This window comes from Vicugna pacos, chromosome 29 (genome assembly GCF_048564905.1).
Source record: "Vicugna pacos chromosome 29, VicPac4, whole genome shotgun sequence".
NCBI lineage: Eukaryota > Metazoa > Chordata > Mammalia > Artiodactyla > Camelidae > Vicugna > Vicugna pacos.
Window position 1 is genome coordinate 2,026,650 of NC_133015.1, and position 22,171 is coordinate 2,048,820.

Here is a 22,171-nt window from a genome sequence, read left to right on the forward strand (position 1 = left end):
CCCTTCATTAGCTTTCCTCTTCCATCTGAAAATCAAAAATTCTTCAAGTACGTTATTTTACTATAATATTTAGGAAGAAGATACCTTCTGGACAGAAGAATGTGGAGGGAAAAGAGTCTATTTTCAGCACTCAGTCTTTGAGCTAAGGATTTCCCACCACCTGCTGCTCCCTACACTCCAAAAAACTGCTGCTCCAGCTAGCTTTCCAGGGAGGAGAGGGGGAAACTGGAAGGGAGGGGGAGAAGGTTGGTGCGAGCAAGAGGAGGGAGTGAGGAATCGGAGGCAGGAGGAGGCGTGGCCCGGCTGTCAGGATAAATACTGAGCACTGGGTGCCGGGTGTGGAGAGAGAACTCCGGAGGACCGCCTGAGCTGAGCAGCACCGAGGACAGCGCCCGCGCCCTGCTCTTCCTCCAGCAGCGCAGAATTTCATCTTCACACGCGCGCGCACACACACACACATACACACACACAAACACACACCCTGCGGTTCTTTCTCACCCCACTCTCGCCCTGACACACTCACGCACACATATTCACACACGCAGACACACACTCCGCTGTACAATGGCAGAATCGCACCTGCAGTCATCCCTGATCTCAGCTTCACAGTTTTTCGAGATCTGGCTTCATTTCGACGCTGACGGTGATTATCCTCTTTTTTTTTTTTTTTAACTGTTTGAAGGATCTCGACCCTGCCCTTTCCCACCTTTTCCCCTTCCATGAGACTCCTGATCCGATTAGCCCTCATTTCTTTTCTTTACTTCTTCCCACACCTCCCTAATCTTCTCCCTCTGGCTGGCTGCCAACCATCAATTTTAAAGTTAATTTACTGTTTCTATGTTATCCCTAAACCTTAATCTTTTTTCTCCAAGAATGGTACTAGTAGAAAGATGGGGGGAGCAAGAACGCAGGGATTGAGGCTTTCTGCCTCCCTCAAAGTTTCTACAGCTGCGCTGAGCATCCCAGTCATCCTCCTTTGCCCTTAGTGGGTCTAAATTTTGACACCCCAGGAGGGGAGTTCAGCCGCCTCTGTATCCTTTGAGGGTTAATCAATACCGAGGCAAGAGAGAACCTCTCCGGTGGCCAGAAAGATGGCTGTTGTGGAAATCGGACGGGGAAGAAACTCAGAATGAGATGTCTGACACCTGGGTGCCTCTTTGTTTTTACAGGAAGTGGCTACCTGGAAGGAAAAGAGCTTCAGAACTTGATTCAAGAGCTCCAGCAGGCGCGGAAGAAGGCTGGATTGGTAGGTTGAAGTTTGCAAAGGAGGAAAAAGACCTTTGCCCTTAAATAAATAGATATTCTAGCTTTCTCACAAAGAACTAGTGAGGTCGAGTAATTTCCTGGAATGTAAACACTTATTTACTGAGAAAGGGGAGAAAGAGTGCCTTTGCAAATTGTGTAGGGAGGAAGAGAGGGTAAGGAAGAAGGGGAAGGGGAAAGGGGAGTAGAGGAGAGGGGGACAGAGAGGGAGTGAGAAGGGGAGAGAGAGGGAAATAGAAATTCCTTAAAGGGAAAAAAATCTTACAATATGTAATCAGACCTTTTAAAATATAAAGTCTATACTTGTACTTTCTTTAACAGTGCTTAAAAGGAAATGGTGGGTGTGTGAGATCTTTTAACAGATCACCACCTCTACGTCTGAGTTCAGTTAGGTAATTTTAATCTTCTCTATAACAGCCTGGTAAGTAAGAGGGTAGAAATACATTTCTGCCCCTTGCTGGTCAGGAAACAAATCTGCAGATTATGGATCTCTTATTCCATTGACTGTTATTATTCTTGTGATGTTAATGTGGTTGGAATGATGAAAAATGTCCTGTCCTGACTTCCTAAGGTGGGGGAAATTTGGACAACTTTGCAACATCATAATGAGCAAGAACATAGCAAAAAAAAAAAGTGTCCATTTCTGTTGAGGAGAAATACAAAAGTTAGAGGTGTAAAAAGTAATTTTAAGAATTTCACATTTTTTTAAAAACAAAATGATACGCTGATGGGAAGCAATTCATGGTGTTTTGAAAGCAAGCTATATTTGTAACTTAAGTCATTAGTTAATTAAAGAAATGACAATTTTTACGAATTCTGAATTCCTTTGGGCGTGAATTAATCTGTTAAGAAAAGATATTGTCAGCATAAAAGTAAAATACAGCCAGCTTTAAAACATAGATGAGATGATTGCATAGAGGAAAAAATGTTAAGAATTTTACTAATCTATTGGGTTTTACGTAGGACTGCATTTCAGAAAGCAGTGTTGGATTTGGGCTAGTTAGATGATAATAATCTTTGGCCTTTTTGACTACCATTAGAAAGAGAATTTACGTTACAGATTTTGTATGTATACGTCTAGAGGGAAATACAGGTGTATGTGGTCCTTTAACAGATCACCACCTCTAGCACTGAGTTACATATATAAAATAGCATACATATATTTATATACATATATAATCTACTAATAGTTACCTTTTTGTTCTGTCTAAGTTGAAAATTGTGTGATACACATCTCTGTACAACATATTCACAAGAATCCCAGAGGACACTAAAATGTACTATGATGCATTAAAAAACTATCAGTTGCTAAAATCATTGATCAAATTGATTTTAAACCAGATAGCACTCTGGGAATTGTTTTACCAAGGTTTAATATTACATAAATCTGAAAGCATAATAGATAGGATCAAATAAAACTGAAAATGTTTTATATACTCTCTCCACACCCTCCCCCCAGTTTGTACATTACTGTGTAAATAAATTCATGCAATACTATCATATCATTATAGTTAAGTATCTTTGAGTAATAAAACAAAAACTTCTCTTCCATGTTTAAAAAAATATATATTTAAAATACCTGGTTGAAATATCTTACTTGCCGTAAAATTTCTAATTAAAACCTTGAAAGATGCTTCCAGCAGCTAAATGATTATATTTTAATTTTTCTAGAAGTAATTTTAATACTGATACTTATTTCATCTTAGAAATTCAGATATTTAGAAACTCTCTACATGTTTTCAGATTTTTCTTTTCCTCTTCCTATTTTAATGTTTAACTTTTCTTAATCAATGACTTTATGTTAGAGTTTTAAAGATTTTAGAGCTTAATTTTTTTTCTTCGAAGTTTCTGATTTTAGAATATTGGAAGCTCTAATTATTAGATTATAATCCAATTATATGAAATTTGAGCACAGGTACAGGATTATAATTGCTTAATACCCTGATTTCTGACTATTTTATGAATTAAGTAGATAATCTTTGAATAGTTAAAATCTAAATCAGCTCTGAATTGCGAGGTTTGTAATAGTAGACAAATATTTTGGTACTGGCCCCATTGTAGTAAATCTACTTTTATATATTTGTTCTCTCTTTTTTAAAACCTGACGATTGACCTTATAAACCAGGTTTCTTTGCTTTTATAGCAATAGGATAACAGATTTTCTTGTATTAAAGATAGATTGTTTGGCTTATATTAGTAATGTGAAATTTCAAATTTTTCATTAATATTAAGTATAAGTGAATATAACATTAATGAAATACAACCCAATATACTTTCAGAACTACCATTTTCACTAAATATAGTCTTTAAGTTTGCATTCATTTTTATAAAGCTTTAATTTATTGTTATTATCATGTTTTGTACTGTTTAAAACACAGATTTTGACGTAATTATCATACAGAAATCTCATAAACTAAACATCAATTCTGCTAGTTAAACTAGTGGCATTATATTGTTTTTCAGTTTACTTGATGGTTTTTTGTTTACTTTAAGGTATGTGTGAACAATATGACAACTGATAGTCCCACTATGGCCCCTTTCATTTTCTTAAAATTGTTTTCTGTAATAAACTTTAATAAATGCAAGTTAAAATTAATTCATATTGGGAGGGTTTTTTTAAAGTCTATATTAATTTACTTAGTTATGATTTGTTACCTCAGTTCTACCAAAGATACTTACTTTTAACAGGATTTTATTAAACTAGTAATAATAATATTTGCCCTTAAATTATATTAACCCATCTATCCCTAGAACAAACTTGTGCAATAGATAATACCATCATCTTTTTAGTTATGATAAAAACTGAGACCTTAACTTACTTTTCCAAGGACACAGAATAGGACATTTACGAAGGCTGACCTATTTACACAGGCTTCAGTTAATGTGACAGGGCTGTTTGAGCTGGGCTATGTTGAAGACCCAAGGGTACAAATCCAACTTCCTGAATACTAGTTCTATGTTCAGATCACTAGTTTACAGTTCAGAGCTCTCTAATCTGTCAATATTTGAGGAGATTATATAAGCAATAGAATAGAATGAAAAAAATAAGTCAAATGAGATAAAAGCATTCACTTTGTCACTCTTAAACACATCTTATGTACAAAAATAAATGACAGAGAAAACATCTTGAGAAAAATGGAAACAAGGAAACACTAGAAAGCTGCTCCCTAAATTATACTTGGAGGCAAAGATCTTAAGTACATAAAATCAGTGACCCAAAATAAGGTCATTGTATTGTCTGTCTCTAGTAAAGGTACAAATTGATCAAGTAATTTTTTTTAACCTGACACACGTTTTTCTGATATTTAATTTTTTAACTTATTTAATCAATGAATGCTACTTCCATACGTGAAACATTCTTTGCTCACAAAGTGAGTTGCCCTTCAATAATCACATTGTTTGCTTGTCCAAATTGAAAATACATATTTGTAACTTCCATGGATAAAACATGTTACAATAAGGAAAATGTTATAGGACAATTAATGCAGCAATATAAAATAATCTTTCCTGAAGCAAACAATATTAAAGTACATTCACAGTGATCATTATATTTAAATTCACTAAATGTTATGAACTGAATGATTCTGACTACACTTTCAAAGGATAACATATCCTTAAAACCAATATGCATAATTCTAAATGGTTCCAATTCCAGTTTTTCTTTGCAACAAATTATTAGCACTATCACAAGCATACTGTCTGTCTGTTTGTTTGTTTGTTTTACAGACTTCTTACCTCTTTTTTTTTTTAAATAATTTTAGGAGTTATCACCTGAGATGAAAACTTTTGTGGATCAGTATGGGCAAAGAGATGATGGAAAAATAGGAATTGTAGAGGTAAGGAACTTACGCATTTTTCTCATGTGGCTTTAATAAATGAGCTTTTAGTAGTTGTATCCAACTCAAACATGATTTGGAAGACCTGTTCCAAGAGGCTTAGTTTACTTAAGTAACATGTTATCTTCTGTTCAGAAACATAAAATCAAAAACCCTTCAGAAATTAAAGAGACCCTTAAGAGTTTGCATAATCCAAAGTCAAAATTTAATTCTTTATGAATGTAAGGCCTGGAGAAGTGAAATGACTTGCCTTTGGCCATGCAACTGTTTGCTGGCACTGGTGCAGTTACAGGCTCAAGTCTCCAACCTGTGGATGAGTACCCGTCCCATACGTTACCCAGCCTCAGTTCAATAAAACACCAACCAAGGACAGGGTTCATCAGTATTTCTTATTATTTAACAGTGTAGACTTTTCTGTTAGAATATAAAATGAAGTATTTGCAGTCCCTATGATAATATCATAGCAAAAAGCTGCACACTCATTTCTGAAATTTCAGTCTAGATTGGCAGTTGGCCTTACAAAAACACAAGAACTCAGCTAAATTGAGTGACTATTTCATGATGTGTTATAGGTACAGATAGCTTTTGAGACTTTAAAAGTTAAAATTGTTGGGCGTCAAGTCTTACCTTTTGACAATGACTTTTCCTATCGAGGGCGACTTTTTTTTTTTTTTTTTTTGGTCAATGAATCAAAGAAGCAAAACTTTGACTATGCATAGATTCTCCAGCATTCTCAGATTTGTGAAACAGCTGTTGTTTCCCTCATGTCTACTTTTATAAAATCTAGTGTCTCAGCTACTTTCTTTATCTCTCCAACCTGGTTAGAGAAATTGAGTGGACAGCTTTGCCCAGAAAAATGAATAAGGTCATATTTTAAAATATGCCAAATTACAGGCATAATCATGTTCTTTATATAACGTTCTTAGTGTATAAGACTGTGAAGAATTTTGGCTTTCAACAACATTTAGTCATAATTTACCTTTGATTCAGAGAACTAACCTGGTTTTTAAATAATTGATCTTATAGGACACCTGTGATGTCAATGTGAAGTACACTTATTTTTAAATAGCTACTACAAATAGAGTTAAGGAAGGACATACTATTATTATCTTTGTAATTAAAACATTTCCCCAGAGTATACACTTTCCCTTTGCCTATGTGTAACTCATTACTATATAAATAGATAACTTAATAGTAATGGGACTTATAGACCGACTTAGAGGCCAGCTAATCAAGATGAGAATCATCAAGGGTAAGAAAAGAACTTTGAAATGAACATAAATGAGGTGACATAAGTCTAATTATTCAAAACCAGTTGGAAAGTCTGAAATCAGTGAAATTATAGATGTGGTTATTTCAGAGTTTGACATCTTGTATTTAACATACTTCATTTTGAAGGACTCAAATAGGCTCAGCTATTTATTTTAATTTCTTCATACCAGGTTGCAACAGTAGTACAAAAGGCATGGAACTGATTCACATGGATTTTACATTTTTAAAAGGATAAGATGATTGAATCTGTTTTGAACCTGTATTTTACCATATATGATATAGTATAATCATTTATGAATTAGAATTTGAGGTCTAATTTGAATGAGAGGGTAGAAGTCATTAGCAGGCACATTGTCCTTGAGGTTTGATGAAAGAAATTTCCCCAGTGGTTTGAGAAAAGAAACTGTCATCAGAAAGAAAAGGATTTCTGAGGGGGATTTCTGTGTTACCTAGATATAGGTAACAGAGGAAGATGAGCAAGTTAATGAAGACTGAAATAAAGAACTGAGGAACTTTTACAGCAGTAACAGTAGGAAAAAGATTTACATTTGTGTAACATTACACAGTTTACAAAGTGTATTCAGATATCCCATTTGATCTCATGATAACAAAATAAAATAAATATAAATATAAAATGAGCATGTATTTTATAGTTGGGGAAGCCTATGGCTTTAATAGAATTTGCCTAAAATTAAAAAAAAAAACCACAAGAAATAAATGGTTGAAGAGCCAGAATGCAGCTATGTTTCTCCAAAGTACTTAACCTTTTTCTATAATTAATAATCCATATATTTTCCACATTAAAAGAAAATATTTTCAAGCTTCAGTTTGTTGATTTCTCATGGCAAGGGTTAAATTTAGCCTGGTTGAAAAAGGATACACAAGGTATAGAAAAGTTATTTGACCAAACCACTTGAAACATGATTCAGGAAGGACTTCCAGATCTGCTGAGGCAGAAAGAGTTTAAAGGGCGAGAAGTGAGACACAGAAGTTTAAGTAAGTATTCCAGAATATGGAATTTTTTGTTACATGGGGCCATTGGGGAACACTAGCCTAAATCGCTTGTTTTTAGGATGAAGAAACTGAAGCTCAAATGATGAAGGAAGTGTCCAAGATCTCACTGGCAGATAGTGACAGAACACTTATGCAGCCCTAGAGCTGACTCTGATTCCAGAACTCTTTTCATTAATCTAAGTTATCAGCCAAGACACGGGAGGCAGTGAGGAGGGTGGTTAATTGGAGATATGAGAATGAGAGAATGGGAAAATGGGGAAGAGACTGCTATAGTAGTTTGCAGCATGTTGACCATGCCTGGTGTGGTTAAGCAGGTGTGACAAGAGAAAGGAAGGGTTCTGAAAAATCACTGAAAGAAATGAACTGAAAGCTACCAATCACGTGTATAAAATGGGGAAAGGAGAGGCGGAAATGCCTGAATTTCTAATGCGCCCTCTAGTGTCACCAGGAAGTTGTATTATGTAAAGTTCATCCTTTCTTTTTTCCAACTTGACATATGTCACTTGCTAAGAAATCCTGTATATAACATGGGACACAAATACAAAAATCTCAACCAGCTATGAAGGAATGGAAACCCCTATATTTTCCAAAATTTATAATAGTTTACCTACTCCCTTCAACTACCATCCTCTCCAGTCTTATTTTGTCTATTTGTCCAGGTCAGTGCATCCAGTGGAAAAATAGATCTAAAAGCTATTTTAATACCTAAACTGTAATAACCCTCCCAGGGAAGCAGGCACCTCTCTAGACTTCCCTTCTTTTCTTCCACAGTGGGATTTCAGCATGTGAGTTTAACCATAGGAAATGTAATTTTTTAATACTAGTCTACTTTCCCACCTCAGAATTTGGCGAAATGACTGACAATGAAATCTGATTTAAAACTTTATTCTGGATGTATATTTTTAAAACACTTTATTAAGAGAACTTCTTGACTGGAGATTTTAATGGAGAGTGATGGTAAAAGGAAAAAAAATCTCAAAATCAAGATTTCAAATCTGGCTCAAACTGTAAGCTACAAGATAGCAGGCCATTTATCCTCTCTGAGCCTCTGCTTTCTTGGCTGTGAACAGGGGTGACATGTGAGCATCAACAGCAAATGTGACAATACATGTCAAACAAATAGATCAACCCTGGCATATTGTAAAAACTCTATAAATGTATGTGCTCTTATTGTTAAAAATCAAAATAATTCATTGGAAAATCTACACCATTTTTCTGAAGGCCAATTTTCCCCCATGCTTATAATTTGTCAAATTCAAATTATTATATTCAACTAGACTTAAATTTATATGAGAAGATTAATTTGCCTTTCAAATTTCCAGATTTCCTAGACTCACTGCTTATTGGCTAGAAAAAAAATTTCTTTGGTTCCCAAAGTAAAAAGGTGAATGTTGTATTAATATGTGTTAAAGGAAGCTAACATGCACCAAGACTGTCTTCAAGCTAACACACACCAAGACTGTGTGCTTTAAGTTATGTACCTGGGTCATTTATGTTTCTAGTGAAGTTGTTGTTCATGTGTACTCTCCCAGCACCTAGAACATAGCTTTATCATTGTAGCTATCTCCTACTTTGGAATTTTCTGAAAAAAAAAATGTTTTTGAAATTATCTGCCTCCCTGTAAATTTCTTGCTGTCGGTGGCTCTGAATCCCCAGCATCCAGGACGGTGCCTAGCAGGTTCTGAATCATAGCCATGTGAGCCATAGCAAGGGATTCCAACCTACTTCAAAACACAATGCAAGGGCTCCGTATTATACCTAGAAACAGAAGAGAGATGTAACGATCCCTGTCATGGGACAGGCTGAGCTCCCTGGGAAGCATATCTGAGTTGAAGATTAGTGATGAGGAAGTTTATTAGGAAGTGCTCTTGAGACCAGTACCTGCCAAAAGGAAATGAAAAGAACAGCAATGGGCAGAGGGAGACCTTGAGCTGTATTACAGCCTCAAAGGAGACTTTAGCTGACCCTACAGTGAGCTCCGAAGCTGGGACAACCCTTCAGAGATGTCCCAAATTTTGACTGAGAAGGCTAGGTTTCATATCCCCATGCTGATCAGTCATGGAATTCAGCCTTCTTGGGGAATACAGCTCTAAGAGACCTGACTGCAACACTCCTAGCACCTAAAGAAAGCTCTGGATGGTGTATCACAGTGTCCACCCAACCTTTATCCACACCTGACTGATAAGTTATTTGAATTACCTCCAAAGGAACTTAATTTCCACTTACTTTCAGCCTATGCGGACCCTAGATAGTCAATTGCCTTCATTCATTGGTTCATTAAAATACCTACTTAAATTTGTGCAAGTGCCAGGCAAAGAAACAATAATTAAAACACAGACCCTCTCCTCAAAATGTATATAGACTGATAGGGAATACAGGCAAATAGAGAAAAAATTTTCCTTCCCCGTTCTCAGTGACAAGCAACCAGTTTTCATAAATTAAGGTCTGATTCTCCTTGTAACCACAGCTATCTGCCTTCCACACATTCCGTTGATTTTCTCTCCTCTCTTCTCCAATCCGTAATAAAGTTTTGAGAGTTTATAAAAGAGCCAGGAGGCAGCCCGCCCAAGGACTAAGAAATCACCAGTAATCTTGGGACACGCAGTTCTGGATAATTCTATGGACAACAGTGACTTAGCAAATCTGAGGAAAAAAAGCAGTTTCTATAGAGGACCTCAGGCACTTTGTGGACATTGTCCAGAGACAACAGCTGGAGAGTTACTGTACCCAGCTCTGAAATTTGAATATTGATTCATATGCATCAATGGAAGGACTAACAGATAACACAGGACCACCTCATTGTGAAACACACCTTAAAAAAGGTGGTTTCTTTATAGCCACATGCCTATCCACAATATCTGTAGAACAGGATGGCACATTATTCAGTTCAAAATTAATAGCACAATGAAAGTAAAAGTCTGAATATGTTACATGCAGATAAAATGTTGTTTTCTTATAAATAAACCAACTAGGACCAAAATGACATGGACAAAGAAATACACATTTACACTAAACCTGAAGAGAATTTTACCATCTCTATATTTGACACTGTAGGGACCTCTGAACATCGTGAAAGTTAGACTTTAATTTTTTAAACAAAACGGTTATTTCCCTAATCTTACACATGGTCATTGCTTATTAACTCATTATTTTTTTTCTGTTTTCATGTATTTGGTGGGTTTCAATAAGTAGAAAATTTTTAAGAAAACTTGTTATTTTTTGCACAAAACAACAAACAAAATAGAAAATTGCAATGAAGATAGAAAAACAATGCTCACTATAAATCATGTTAAGTAGGTATTCTTAATGAAGTAAAATTATCAACCAATCCCAAACATTTATGTCAGGCACCTAGTGTGTTGAGCATCCCACTGAGGATTCAAGGGATGCAGACAAAGAATAGTCTTCACCCTCTGAAACGGACGGTCAGTGGGGAAGTCCACCAAAAACTGACTAAAAAGTGGCTACCTGACAAGTTACACACTAATACATAAAGGAAGAGTTGGCATTGGCTACTCCCTGTTTCCTAAGTGAATGCTTGCATTAATGCACAACCATAGTAGTGACATTTGTTTCAAAATAAATTAAAAAATGTGTTCTGACTGAGTCATACTAAACAGCCTAATAAGTTGTCTGGCCCCATCCATTAGTTTCATCTCATTATTAGTGTGTATAAACTGTCTGGTTCTAATTTGAGATTATTATTTCAAAGATCTAAAAATAAGCTAGGTTAAAGGATATATTACAAAAATATAATTAAAAATTGAGATTACTTGCAGATAAGGTAGAATGACACATTTTATTATATTACATTTTAATTTTTTAAATAAACCTAAAAGGACAATTTTTTTTAAAGTGTGAGTTGAGAGTCTTTCCTATAATTTAGTACAAATTTTGGAGCTTATGCTGCCCTTAAGGTTGATCTAGACCACAGGTACTTGGTCTAAAATCCAGAGACGAGGGTCTATGCCTGTATTTCAGGAGATTCATTACCTTCTGGGAATTAGATGAAATACAGTGCTGTAGGTTTATTCTTTAATGGTGACGATGTAGTGATTCTAACGGATTCTCAAAGTCATTTCAAACCCAGTACATTTAAGAGACACTGGTTTCTATTCCAATTCCTTATTTTAGTGATGAGGGCGCTAAGTTCCAGAAATGGCTGAGGGAGTTGCTGGGGAACACAGCTAATTAGCAGCTGAGCCAGGAATAGAATTCACATATTCAGTGAGGCCATCAATCCAACTCCCTCCTTCCCTGCACGCAATAGATAGATTATATTCATCTTAAAATGGGATCTGGAGCCCTTCTTTCCTCAAAAAAAAAAAAAAAGGAGCTTCTAAGTTATGAAATGAGATCAGTGGAGAAATGTCATAGGGTCACAAAACGGAGACCGTAAAATAAAATCCAAGCGCTGGATTCGCGCAATAAATGTTCTTTTAGCAGGAACCAAAAATCTGAGCGCTGATACTCCCTGTTACTATTCAGTTCCCACTGTTCATTGTGAATTGTCTTTTCCACCTCTTTCCACTGTCTTAGAACTGTTTTGAGTTTGTGTTGCTTTGAATCTCTTAGTAAGCTTTCTTCTCGGACTTGAGAATGCATTATTTTCCCTCTGTCCCCTCCCCTACAGTCCTATTTCTCACGGTCTCTTTCATTTTACATGGAACGTACGGCCCCACGTGTGCCGGTCTATGGGGCCTGAGAGGAGCAAGACCTGATTTGTGGCACAGACAAAGGGTTCGAGCCACCAGGACAGGTCAGCTCGCGTGCCCCGCAGGTGCGGAGCGGCCAGACCACAGCGGCCTGCGCCGCCTGCGGACGCGCGCTGCGCCGGCTTCCCGGCCGGAGCGCCTCCGCGCAAGCGCAGCCAAGCCCGCAAACCGGGACGCCGCTGCGAGGGCACGGACGATCAGCAGGGGAAAAGCGATCGCAATGCTTTTCTTCCCCTGGGTTTCTGGGTAATAGAACTATGTTCAGTAACAACTAAGAGCAGGGAACGTGAGGCTCGCTCTCAAGCTCCTTACAACACTTTTTAAATCTTTTGCAGCTGGCCCACGTGTTACCCACGGAAGAGAACTTCCTGCTGCTTTTCCGATGCCAGCAGCTGAAGTCCTGTGAGGAGTTCATGAAGGTATAAGAAAGCTGTGTCACTGAGTGACGTCTTCAGAAAGCTACTTAAAATAGGAAAATGGTTGCCTCTTTTTTTCTAACGTATTTGGTTTTCCTTATCCAAAATTACTTACAGACATGGAGAAGATATGACACTGATCACAGCGGCTTCATAGAAACTGAGGAGCTTAAGGTAAGCAAAGAGAATATTGTGCTTAAATTTTTTTCCTTTCAAATACAATTATGAACTTTGTAGCTTTTTAAAAAACCTCCCACAAAAGAAACTAACGTTGAGCAATGGCATATTTTCACCCACTCTTCCATATCATTAATGAAGTACCAGATCAAAAAAGAGACTTCAAGTACTTTTTGAAATTCTGTTAAGCATTGCGAAATTAGAATTCTCTGTGGTCTATACAAATTGTTATATAAGAGGTAGATGATAGATTATAGACAGATAGATGGATAGATAGATGGATGAATAGGTAGGTAGGTAGGTAGGTAGATAGATAGATAATGATACACTAAGCCGAATAAGTCAGTTCTTTTGTTGCAATTTGGCACTTTATTTTATAAATTAAACAACTATATAAAATAGATTCCTCTTTCAAGTTAAACATTAGTTGGACACCTACTATAGGCCAGGTACTTTACACACATCTTATTTAATCTTCATGTGAGTTATTTGAGATTAGTATTATTCTAGTGAGTAAAAAAGTTAAGAGAGGTTAGGTCATGTACTTATGGCTACACAGAAATAAGACACAGAGCTGTGCTCTTTAAACTTGTCTGCCTCCCGGGCCCCTAGACATTCCCTGCAGCCTCCTGCCTCTCAGTAACTATTATAAAAACAATGTCCTGATATAGTCAAACTTCTGAAAAACTGCAACTTTGAAAAAATGAATCAGTCAGTTCCTATCTCACAGATGTACGTAGGAGCTGGTGCGGGAGAAGGCAGATGTAAAGGAAAAGGCAGAAAGGTCCAAAGTCAAGTCCTACTTCTGGGCAGATCTCTTCATCATTCTGCCTGATTTTTTTTTCATCTTTTAAATGGGGGTAGTAATACCTTCTTTCAGATTTTTTGTGAAACTCAAGAACGATGTTGCCCATGAAAGATTTTTGTGAAATACAGGCACAATAAATATGTTAGTCGTGAACTCAGTAATTTACTAGCCTTTCAGAAATACGAAATCAGCTCTCTCTCATTTCTTTAAATTGACCCCAAACTGCTCAGTCCAGAAAACCTTATTTTCCTTATCTTCAGGATACAGAATGACTAAAAGGGAAGAAAATTAGTAATTATTGAGCACCTACTATATGGCAGGCATAATACTAGGTGCTTGAAATATATTTTAACATTTAATCCTTACAGAAAAGTTGCAGGGAAGGTATTATGAGTCCCATTACCACAAACAGAGAAATGAAATTCAGAGAGATTAGATATTTTTCAAGATTACACAGCTACCTGGGAAAAGAACACAGATGTGGACACGGAATATCTGATAATGGTAATAATGTTTTTTTTCCCACAATACCACATGCTTTCAAGCTTCAGTCATCAAAAGCTACCTCTTCTGCTTATGCAGGAAAATATGAATATAAATATGGTCTCCTAGTCACAGCTTAACATGATTTGGGGGTCACTTTGGACCACTGCAAAACTTCTAAAACATTTAACTGAGGACACTTAGAAATGTAAACCTTTTTGATGTGAAATTACTAAAAACAGTGTCTTTCACAAATTTGCAGCTTAGCAACCGAGAGCCCACAAGTTAAACTATTGTGTTTTTATCCTATTGGACCAAAAAATATATTTTAAAAATCATTTCAAGTTCATAAGGAAACTTAAGTTCAGTTCTAATACTGGTCTTCTTTGTTCTAAATTTTATTCTCAAAAGAGATTCTAAATAGAAGCACTCCTCTCTGGGGAATTTTGAAGATAAGTTGGCATTCTTTTTTAATGGATCTTTCAAGAAAACTAATTTTAAGATCCATAATAGAGTAAAACATTGCTTGCTCTCAGACACGACTTTGAATCTCAGCGTCCCGAAGTTTCTTCCAGGCTATTTTTGTGACCACCATTTCAGTCTCTGGTGAGGATTTTTAACCCAATTAGTCTCTGACAAAAGCCTCATAAGGTTCAAAAATAAAATTCACCCCCAACAGATAACTGAATTTTCCATGCTTCACTTTGGATTTGAAGTGGAATGTCTGAAGTGAGAATAAATTTATCAAACCAAGAAAAAGATCTCCTTCCTTGAAAATAATGAAGTTAAATCAGTTCAGCAGAACTAGTACATGTGAGAGGGAGGTAAATGGCTGCACAGCCCCAGAAACCCAATCCTTCAATAATGTCTGAACATAGTATCTGCTCAGTTTTCCATAATTGCATTAATTCATTTTCTGAACAAAGAAAGAAGTTGCAAATGAATAGCCCTAGACAAAATGAAGACTGTTATATGCGTAAGTACTTACATTGCCATTTATATGGCAAACTTTTGTAAAGCCTTTATTTGATTTATTTCCCTGTTAAAAAAATTAAACTCACTCCTATACTTTAACTGTCAAATTAATAATCATCATTTTCATCCTTCCCACATTAATCTCTACTTTGATGTGATTCATGTATTCTACAAAGATTAGGTAAGATCTGCAGTCAACTGCTTTAATTTGCACAGGCAGCTGACGCGTTCTAACCAAGGTGCTTTGGACTGCATCAATCCCCAAAGCTAACCGACTGGCCCTCTGGTGAGAAGAGCTTCATTTTGGCTGTAAACTGATGTGAAAACTGCTTGTGTGGGCATAAAATGCACTTGAAATTAGGGGTGTATTTCCATCTTGTTTGTTGATAATTGTTCACATACCTTATGAAGGCATAACGGGGTCCCTTGTGTTTCTTGCAGCAGAGTCATATGAGTATCTGTGAAGATATCGTTAGGTAGAAATGCATTCATTGGGCTGGCTGGTTTTACAAGTTTTTCCTCTGATTCCTACACAGTGCGCAATCCAGATACTCTAACTGAGATCATAAAAGCATAGCACAGCTTAGCATAGATGGTAACAGATCAGTTCTCAGTAAAAGGCCTGTCAAAGGCAGTGTCATTGCTGGAACGCCAAGAGGACCTCCCTTGTAAGCACCTCTCCTTACCCAGTTCTGCCCTTAGAAAGAGACTTTCTTCATATTCCTGGGGTGTTCCATTTCAAGGCAGGCTGAGATGAAAGCAGACTGTTTGCTCTTGATGAAATTTATCTGACTGTTTTTTGTCTTAACAGAACTTTCTAAAGGACCTGCTAGAAAAAGCAAACAAGACTGTTGATGATACAAAGCTAGCCGAGTATACGGACCTAATGGTAAGACTGGGCTTGGAAAGATTGTAGCCAAGAGCCTGTGAAATATTACTGTGCTCTGGCTAATTCCTGAGGCTACACAGGAGGAAGTAAATACACCATGGTTGTGAGCATCACATGCACATAAGTATCATTTCACTTGAAAAGTGAAATAACTAGGGTGCTTACACCTTGTAAGGCTGAGTGTTACAAGCATGCAACACATGAGCATTTCCTTTCTGTGGAGCGAGGTAATTTTCATCTATCAGAAGATCCCTTGTTATTCTTACAAAGCCAGTGTAATTATATCACTAAGTTATATAACATATATATGTAAGTTACATTTTATATATATAAATTGTATCACTAAAAACTCATTTATTATAGAGATTCTGATCCATTTTTATCATGTCTTAGGAAATCATAGATTTTGTTGAAGTTTAAAGAAAACGCCCAGCTACTTCAGTCATTGAGTGACCAAAAAAGGGGCATTTCCTGCTTCTTTCTTTCGATTCTTGTTATTCTGGTATATTGTTCTTGGTGCTTTGGGTGAGGAAATCCGAATATTCCCTGAGCTGGTGCTACCATAAATAGTATAACCAAGAGCTATTGTAGAATATTGATAATAGCACTAAGAAAATTGCTTTACACATAGGTACTTAATGTTTTAGGAACGAATGAACAAATAAGTTGATGAAGTTCTAGACAAAATAATCCAATGCCCATGAAGTTAATTAACTTTCAGGTGGGTAGAGTCTGTTCATTTTGACTCACAGCACTGGGACAGTGAGGAAAAATCTTTGCCAAACTGATTAAGTCATGAGCCAGTATTTTTGGAAACATTATTTTAACTACTTAATTTTTGAAATTCACAGTTTCAAATTACCCAGTCAGTACATGTATTTATATATATGCTTTAAGTATTATCAATGTACAGTGAATTCTTACCTCACTGATTTAAATAAATAACCTGCAAAACATAGGTGCCTATTACAACAATTATATTATACCAATAAAGGAGTTAGACTTTTTTCCTGGGGAATAATCTTATAAAGGATTTGATTATATTTGATGTAACAGGTTTACTTTCGGCCTATCAGCCTACTTTTACGTGGGATTAAAAAAAAAAACATTAGAACTATACCATTACTTTATTCACTATACAGTGGTAATTATTATAAAGTAGGTCTAATCTTTAGTTTCAAAACAATTGAAAAAGTTTTCATTGTAAGGAAGTGTGCTCTTTAATTCCTCATCACATTTCCATTTATCACAGCATTAGCATACACGTGTCACAGTGGGCAGATCTAGACTCTGAATAACTTTTGGGAAATGAACAATAACCTACATCTATCAACTTTGTGTTTTATGCCAATCTCAAGGGATGTCTATTTAAAGACTCCTCTCCAGGTAGAAATTCGAAGCAGCCTTTTAAAACCACTCAGAGGGGAGTTTCCCCCATTGGATTGGCCTGGCGTGTCTGACTAAATGTCATAAACCAGCTCAAATCCTGGAAGCAGATTAATCAAGAACTGATTAAAATTAAAATTTATATATACGGAAATAATTCCCTGTGGACACTGAACTGTGTGATCTGGTGTCCAGTAACCTGCTGGTGTGACAATTTTTGAACTTACAGTCAATGGATTATAAAATGTTGTATCAGTATCAGGTCCTGAAAAAATCTACCTCCTACGAAGGATTCTTAGAATATCTGAAACCACAGAATGCTCTTCCTTTTCTCCCTAAAGAGACTTCACCAAACCTATAACCTTTATGATCACATTCCTTTCTTTAAAAACAAAGATGCCTCTTTTCCATATTTTATACACTTGATTTCATATGCACTCCTCCTATGTAATATATTAGAGCAATAGTTGGAAACTTTCTAAAAATGTAAATGCTTCCCGAATATGGATATGAATGTGTTTATACCCGGGTATGTCTTGGTGTATGATGTGTATAGCGCAGTGGGGAGGTAGGGAGCTTTATCGAGTACCTAGTGTCCAAGAGAAATAAAACCATTCAAACTCTCTCAAAAATTCTACTCTCGAAGGGTTTATACCTATTATCTGCCTATTACTTCTGTTCGTACTGTTTGATGCTGTAAAAGAGGGAAACAAATTATTTATTTCGGACCGTTATTTGGAAAGTTTCAGGATGTGCTATATACAGCCAGACACCATCTCTCCCACATCTTGATACATATAAACACATCTTTGCAAGAAAAATAATTATGTTCTAAAAGCCCAGCCTAAGATCGCTGTTACTCTGACTGTTCTACATCGTGCTGATAAACTTTGGCAATTGATGAAAGTCACAGAGTTGAAATTTTACACTGAAAGTGTTAACAGATGCTAGTTTCTAGCATTTTGCTGTCTGTGTAAATAATTGATAACTGAAAATGCTTTATTTTGAATTGTCTTCTGCTTCGTGCAATAAATAATTCTTCAGTGGCTACAATAACGCATTCTGTCTTTCAGCTGAAATTGTTTGATTCAAATAATGATGGGAAGCTGGAATTAACTGAGATGGCCAGGTGAGTTTAGGAAGTATGCAAATATTATTATAACAAGATATTTGTCAAAAAAATCTAATCTATTAATATTTTTCTCTCAAAAGGTTACTACCAGTGCAGGAGAATTTTCTTCTTAAATTTCAGGTATTTTTCTTTTTCTCTACCATAAAGAATATTTTTTGAAAGGTTAGAATGTGAGATATGTAATTGTAACATTTTAACCTTTGCTCTCTTCTCTATCATCTAGGGAGTCAAAATGTGTGGGAAAGAGTTCAATAAAGCTTTTGAGTTATATGATCAGGTAAAGCTTTTTTCTTATCTATAATTTGACTCTAGAAAAATTTGGAAATAGCTCACAAAGAGAAAAAGCCTCAAACTCAAGATTATATTAAAAGAAACCTGAACTATTAAAATTACTCACCCAATTCATTCTTGTCATAAGAAGTCAATTATTATACCCCAAATTAGATAAATTTGAATCAAATCCCATGCCACACTTTATCTCCTGTGAGGCTTTGAAAGTTACCAAACTCCTCTGAACCTCAATTCCTCATTTGTAAATGAGATAGTAATACTCACTTTCCAGGGTAGAATGAGGATTAAGCTAGATGAAAATATCCAGCAGTAGGGATGCCTAGGCCCACAAAGGGCCACCTCTCCAAGGTCGGGAAGGTAACTGCCTACCTAAAAATACAAATAGAAAGATAGACAATATGAGGCAGCAGGGGAATATCTCCCAGGCCAAGGCACAAGATAGAATCTGAGAAGAAGAAATAAGTGATGAGAAAATAGGTAATTTATCTGAGAAAGAGTTTAAAATAATGATGGAGAAGATGTTCAGAGAACTCAAGAGGAGTATAGATGCACAGAGCAAAGTTTTTAGCAAAGAGTTGGAAAATATAAAGAATACTCTGAGTTGAAAGTAAAAATCACTGAGATGAATAACATACTAGAAGGAACCAAGAACAGATTAAATGAGGCAGAAGAACGGATCAATTTGCTATAAGACAGATTAGTGGAAATCACTACTGCAGAACAGAAAAAAGAAAAAAGAATGAAAAGAAATGAGGATAGTTTAAGAGAACTCCGGGACAACTTGGAGCACACTAATATTCACGTTATAGAGGTCCCAGAAAGAGAAAGGACCTGAGAAAAGTTATGTGGCGATAATAACTAAAAAATTCCCCAACTTCGGAAAGGAAACAGTCACCCAAGTCCAGGAAGTGCAGAGTTCCACACAGGATCAACCCAAAGAGGAGCACATCAAGGCACATAGTCATCAAATTGACAAAAATTAAGGATAAGGAGAAAATATTAAAATCAGCAAGAGAAAAGCAACAAGTAACATGTAAGCGAGCTCCCATAAGGCTGTTAGCTGAGTTTTCAGCAGAAATTCTACAGGCCAGAAGGGAGTGGCACGATATATTTAAAGTGATGAAAGAGGAAAACTTACAACCAAGGTTACTGTATCCAGCAGGGCTCTCATTCAGACTTGGTGGAGAAATCAAAAGCTTCACAGGTAAACAAAAGCTAAAAGAATTCACCACCACCAAACCAGCTTTACAACAAATATTAAAGGAACTTTACAGCTTCCCCAAGCCTATGTCCTCATTCACATGAAAATATTTGTGCTTACTTACTTCAGTAGGAGGTGGTGATATTGTTAACATAAAGTGAAATACTAAATGTGAAAGCACTTTGAAAAGTTCAAAGCATTTTACAAATGTGAGGTGCTGAATGAGAGGCAATTCACATGTATTTTAGAACTTTACACAGCAGTTAAAAATTTGAGGGTCTGACATAGAGGTTAGAATATCTGCCAATATGCAGTAGGAAGCTTTTAATTATTTCCATTTTACTACATTCCCCATTTTAATGGATGAAGTTACTTATGTCCTATTTTATTACCCCTCCCTCAGGATGGCAATGGATACATAGATGAAAATGAACTAGATGCTTTACTGAAGGATCTGTGTGAGAAGAATAAACAGGTAATCTAGTTACCTACTTACTTCTTAAGCAGACTTGACAGATCCATCCAAGGAGCAACCACGCATTCATTTCTAGAAATCTACTTTAAAAACTTACAGAGGAGCAGAAGTAGATTGCAACTCTTAACCTGATCTGGTACTAGCCTGAGTCAGTGTTTCACTGTGATAAACAGATTTCAAAAACAACCTTGTGATTTATTCACATCTAAGAATTTAATCCAGCCCTTAATGGATTGATGTAACGAGCAGTTTTCTCTCACATTTTATCATTTGACAGTGGTTAATTCATTTCCATATTTAACTGGAATATAATGCTATCTATGTTCTGTACAGGATCTGGATATTAATAATATTCCAACATACAAGAAAAGCATAATGGCTTTGTCGGACGGAGGGAAGCTGTATCGAACGGATCTTGCTCTCATTCTCTCTGCGGGGGACAACTAGAGTTGATGGCTACGACCATTTACTAGCGATACATTGTATCTAAAAATAACTGCACTATAAGGGAAGTAGGCTGTATTTTCTTTTGTATCTGTAAATTTAACTGCATATAGATACTTATCCAGGATGTGTGGCACATTCTTTTCAGCTTGTTTCTATACTCTTTGTAATGTACAGATTTTGTAAACATTTGATTGAAAAGCAGAATGTCTGTGCTTAGGCCAGTCAATACACCCAATTAAAAAAAACCTAACATATTCTTGCTTCCATAAATATAGTTGGACACGATTTCCCTAAAAATTCCACCAGGATTAATTTCTAAAATCCTAGTCTCTGATGTGTGAGTGCACATTTGTCACTGAATAGAAGAATGATCAAGCCAAGCATTCTTTTTTCAGACAATCGTAAGTCTGCCCCACAATATAGTTCTAAGCTATATTTCCAATTAGAAGAAATGTGCTTTTGCATCTTAAGTACCAAAATATCAATCAGTAGTTAGTTGAGTGTGCTTCTATGAGGTTAACAATCTCACTAGGCAAGATTTAGTTTATTAATCAACAACACATCTGCTGCCTGAATCCATACAATTGATCGGTTTGAGCTGATATGATGACAAGGCAGGGCAGCGCTGGACATCGCATGAATGTCTCATTCTACATTTGTATTTTCAACGAAGCTACTGTCAAAGAATGTGACCTTAATCCATTTTCTAAACTGTTTCCATGTGTTGTAGATTATAATTACTCTAGTAAACTTCTGTATTCTATGTATCCTCTGATTAAATTATATATCAAGTATCCTGGTGTGTAATTTGCATACTTCCTGGATTTTCTTTCTATGTAGCCGGTGACTGCTGCCTCTGAAAATACTTTTTTCAAGCCACAACTTTACTTTTTACTACATAAATGAATTTTAATGTCAAATTCATAGCACCCTGCTTGTTGAATGTTATCTCATTGATAACTTTGTGTATTCTCTGGATTCTGTTTCATATTGACATCAGCATTCAAAATTGTTCTATCTGCAGATAGTTTCAAATGAGTTTAAAAGAACAGCTAAGGGAAATGCTAACGCAATCATATATCTTATTAAGGAAAGGTGATTCTAGAACATTCTTTTGAGCCACAATCCAAGTCAGTTTCATGTATTTGTAGCTAAAATATTCTCTACTGGTTACAGCTGACATGTAATGACTGGTGAGTTCTGATTTTTGAATGTGAAGCAGCAAGCTATGAGAGACGTGCCTGTTTGAAATTTATAGTTACCACCAAAGAATTAATGGTTCTGGGTTAGTTTGAATGTCTCCATGCTATAAAGTAATCACTGATTTTCTCAATTCATAGAAATAACAAAAAGTGAGGTTCTCTCTTTCCTCCAAGAATAAACAGAAAAGA

General features: G+C 36.1%; 1 protein-coding gene across 1 annotated transcript; it reads left to right on the forward strand.

Annotated features, from left to right (window-relative positions):
* Positions 1–351: 351 nt before the first annotated feature.
* Positions 352–21,574, forward strand: CALB1 (calbindin 1). Its single transcript, XM_015237676.3, has 11 exons — positions 352–643; positions 1,170–1,246; positions 5,025–5,099; positions 12,436–12,519; positions 12,634–12,690; positions 15,771–15,848; positions 18,308–18,363; positions 18,447–18,486; positions 18,590–18,643; positions 20,262–20,333; positions 20,667–21,574. Exons 1-11 carry the CDS (start codon positions 565–567, stop codon positions 20,778–20,780), a joined length of 786 nt encoding a protein of 261 aa, XP_015093162.1. The 5' UTR covers positions 352–564; the 3' UTR covers positions 20,781–21,574.
* Positions 21,575–22,171: the final 597 nt, after the last annotated feature.

Coding starts and splice junctions, on each gene's coding strand:
- CALB1 (XM_015237676.3), top strand. CDS start 565: ATGGCAGAATCGCACCTGCAGTCATCCCTGATCTCAGCTTCACAGTTT. Junction 15,849..18,307: donor CCGAGTATACGGACCTAATG/GTAAGACTGGGC, acceptor TCTGTCTTTCAG/CTGAAATTGTTTGATTCAAA. Junction 20,334..20,666: donor TGTGTGAGAAGAATAAACAG/GTAATCTAGTTA, acceptor TGTTCTGTACAG/GATCTGGATATTAATAATAT.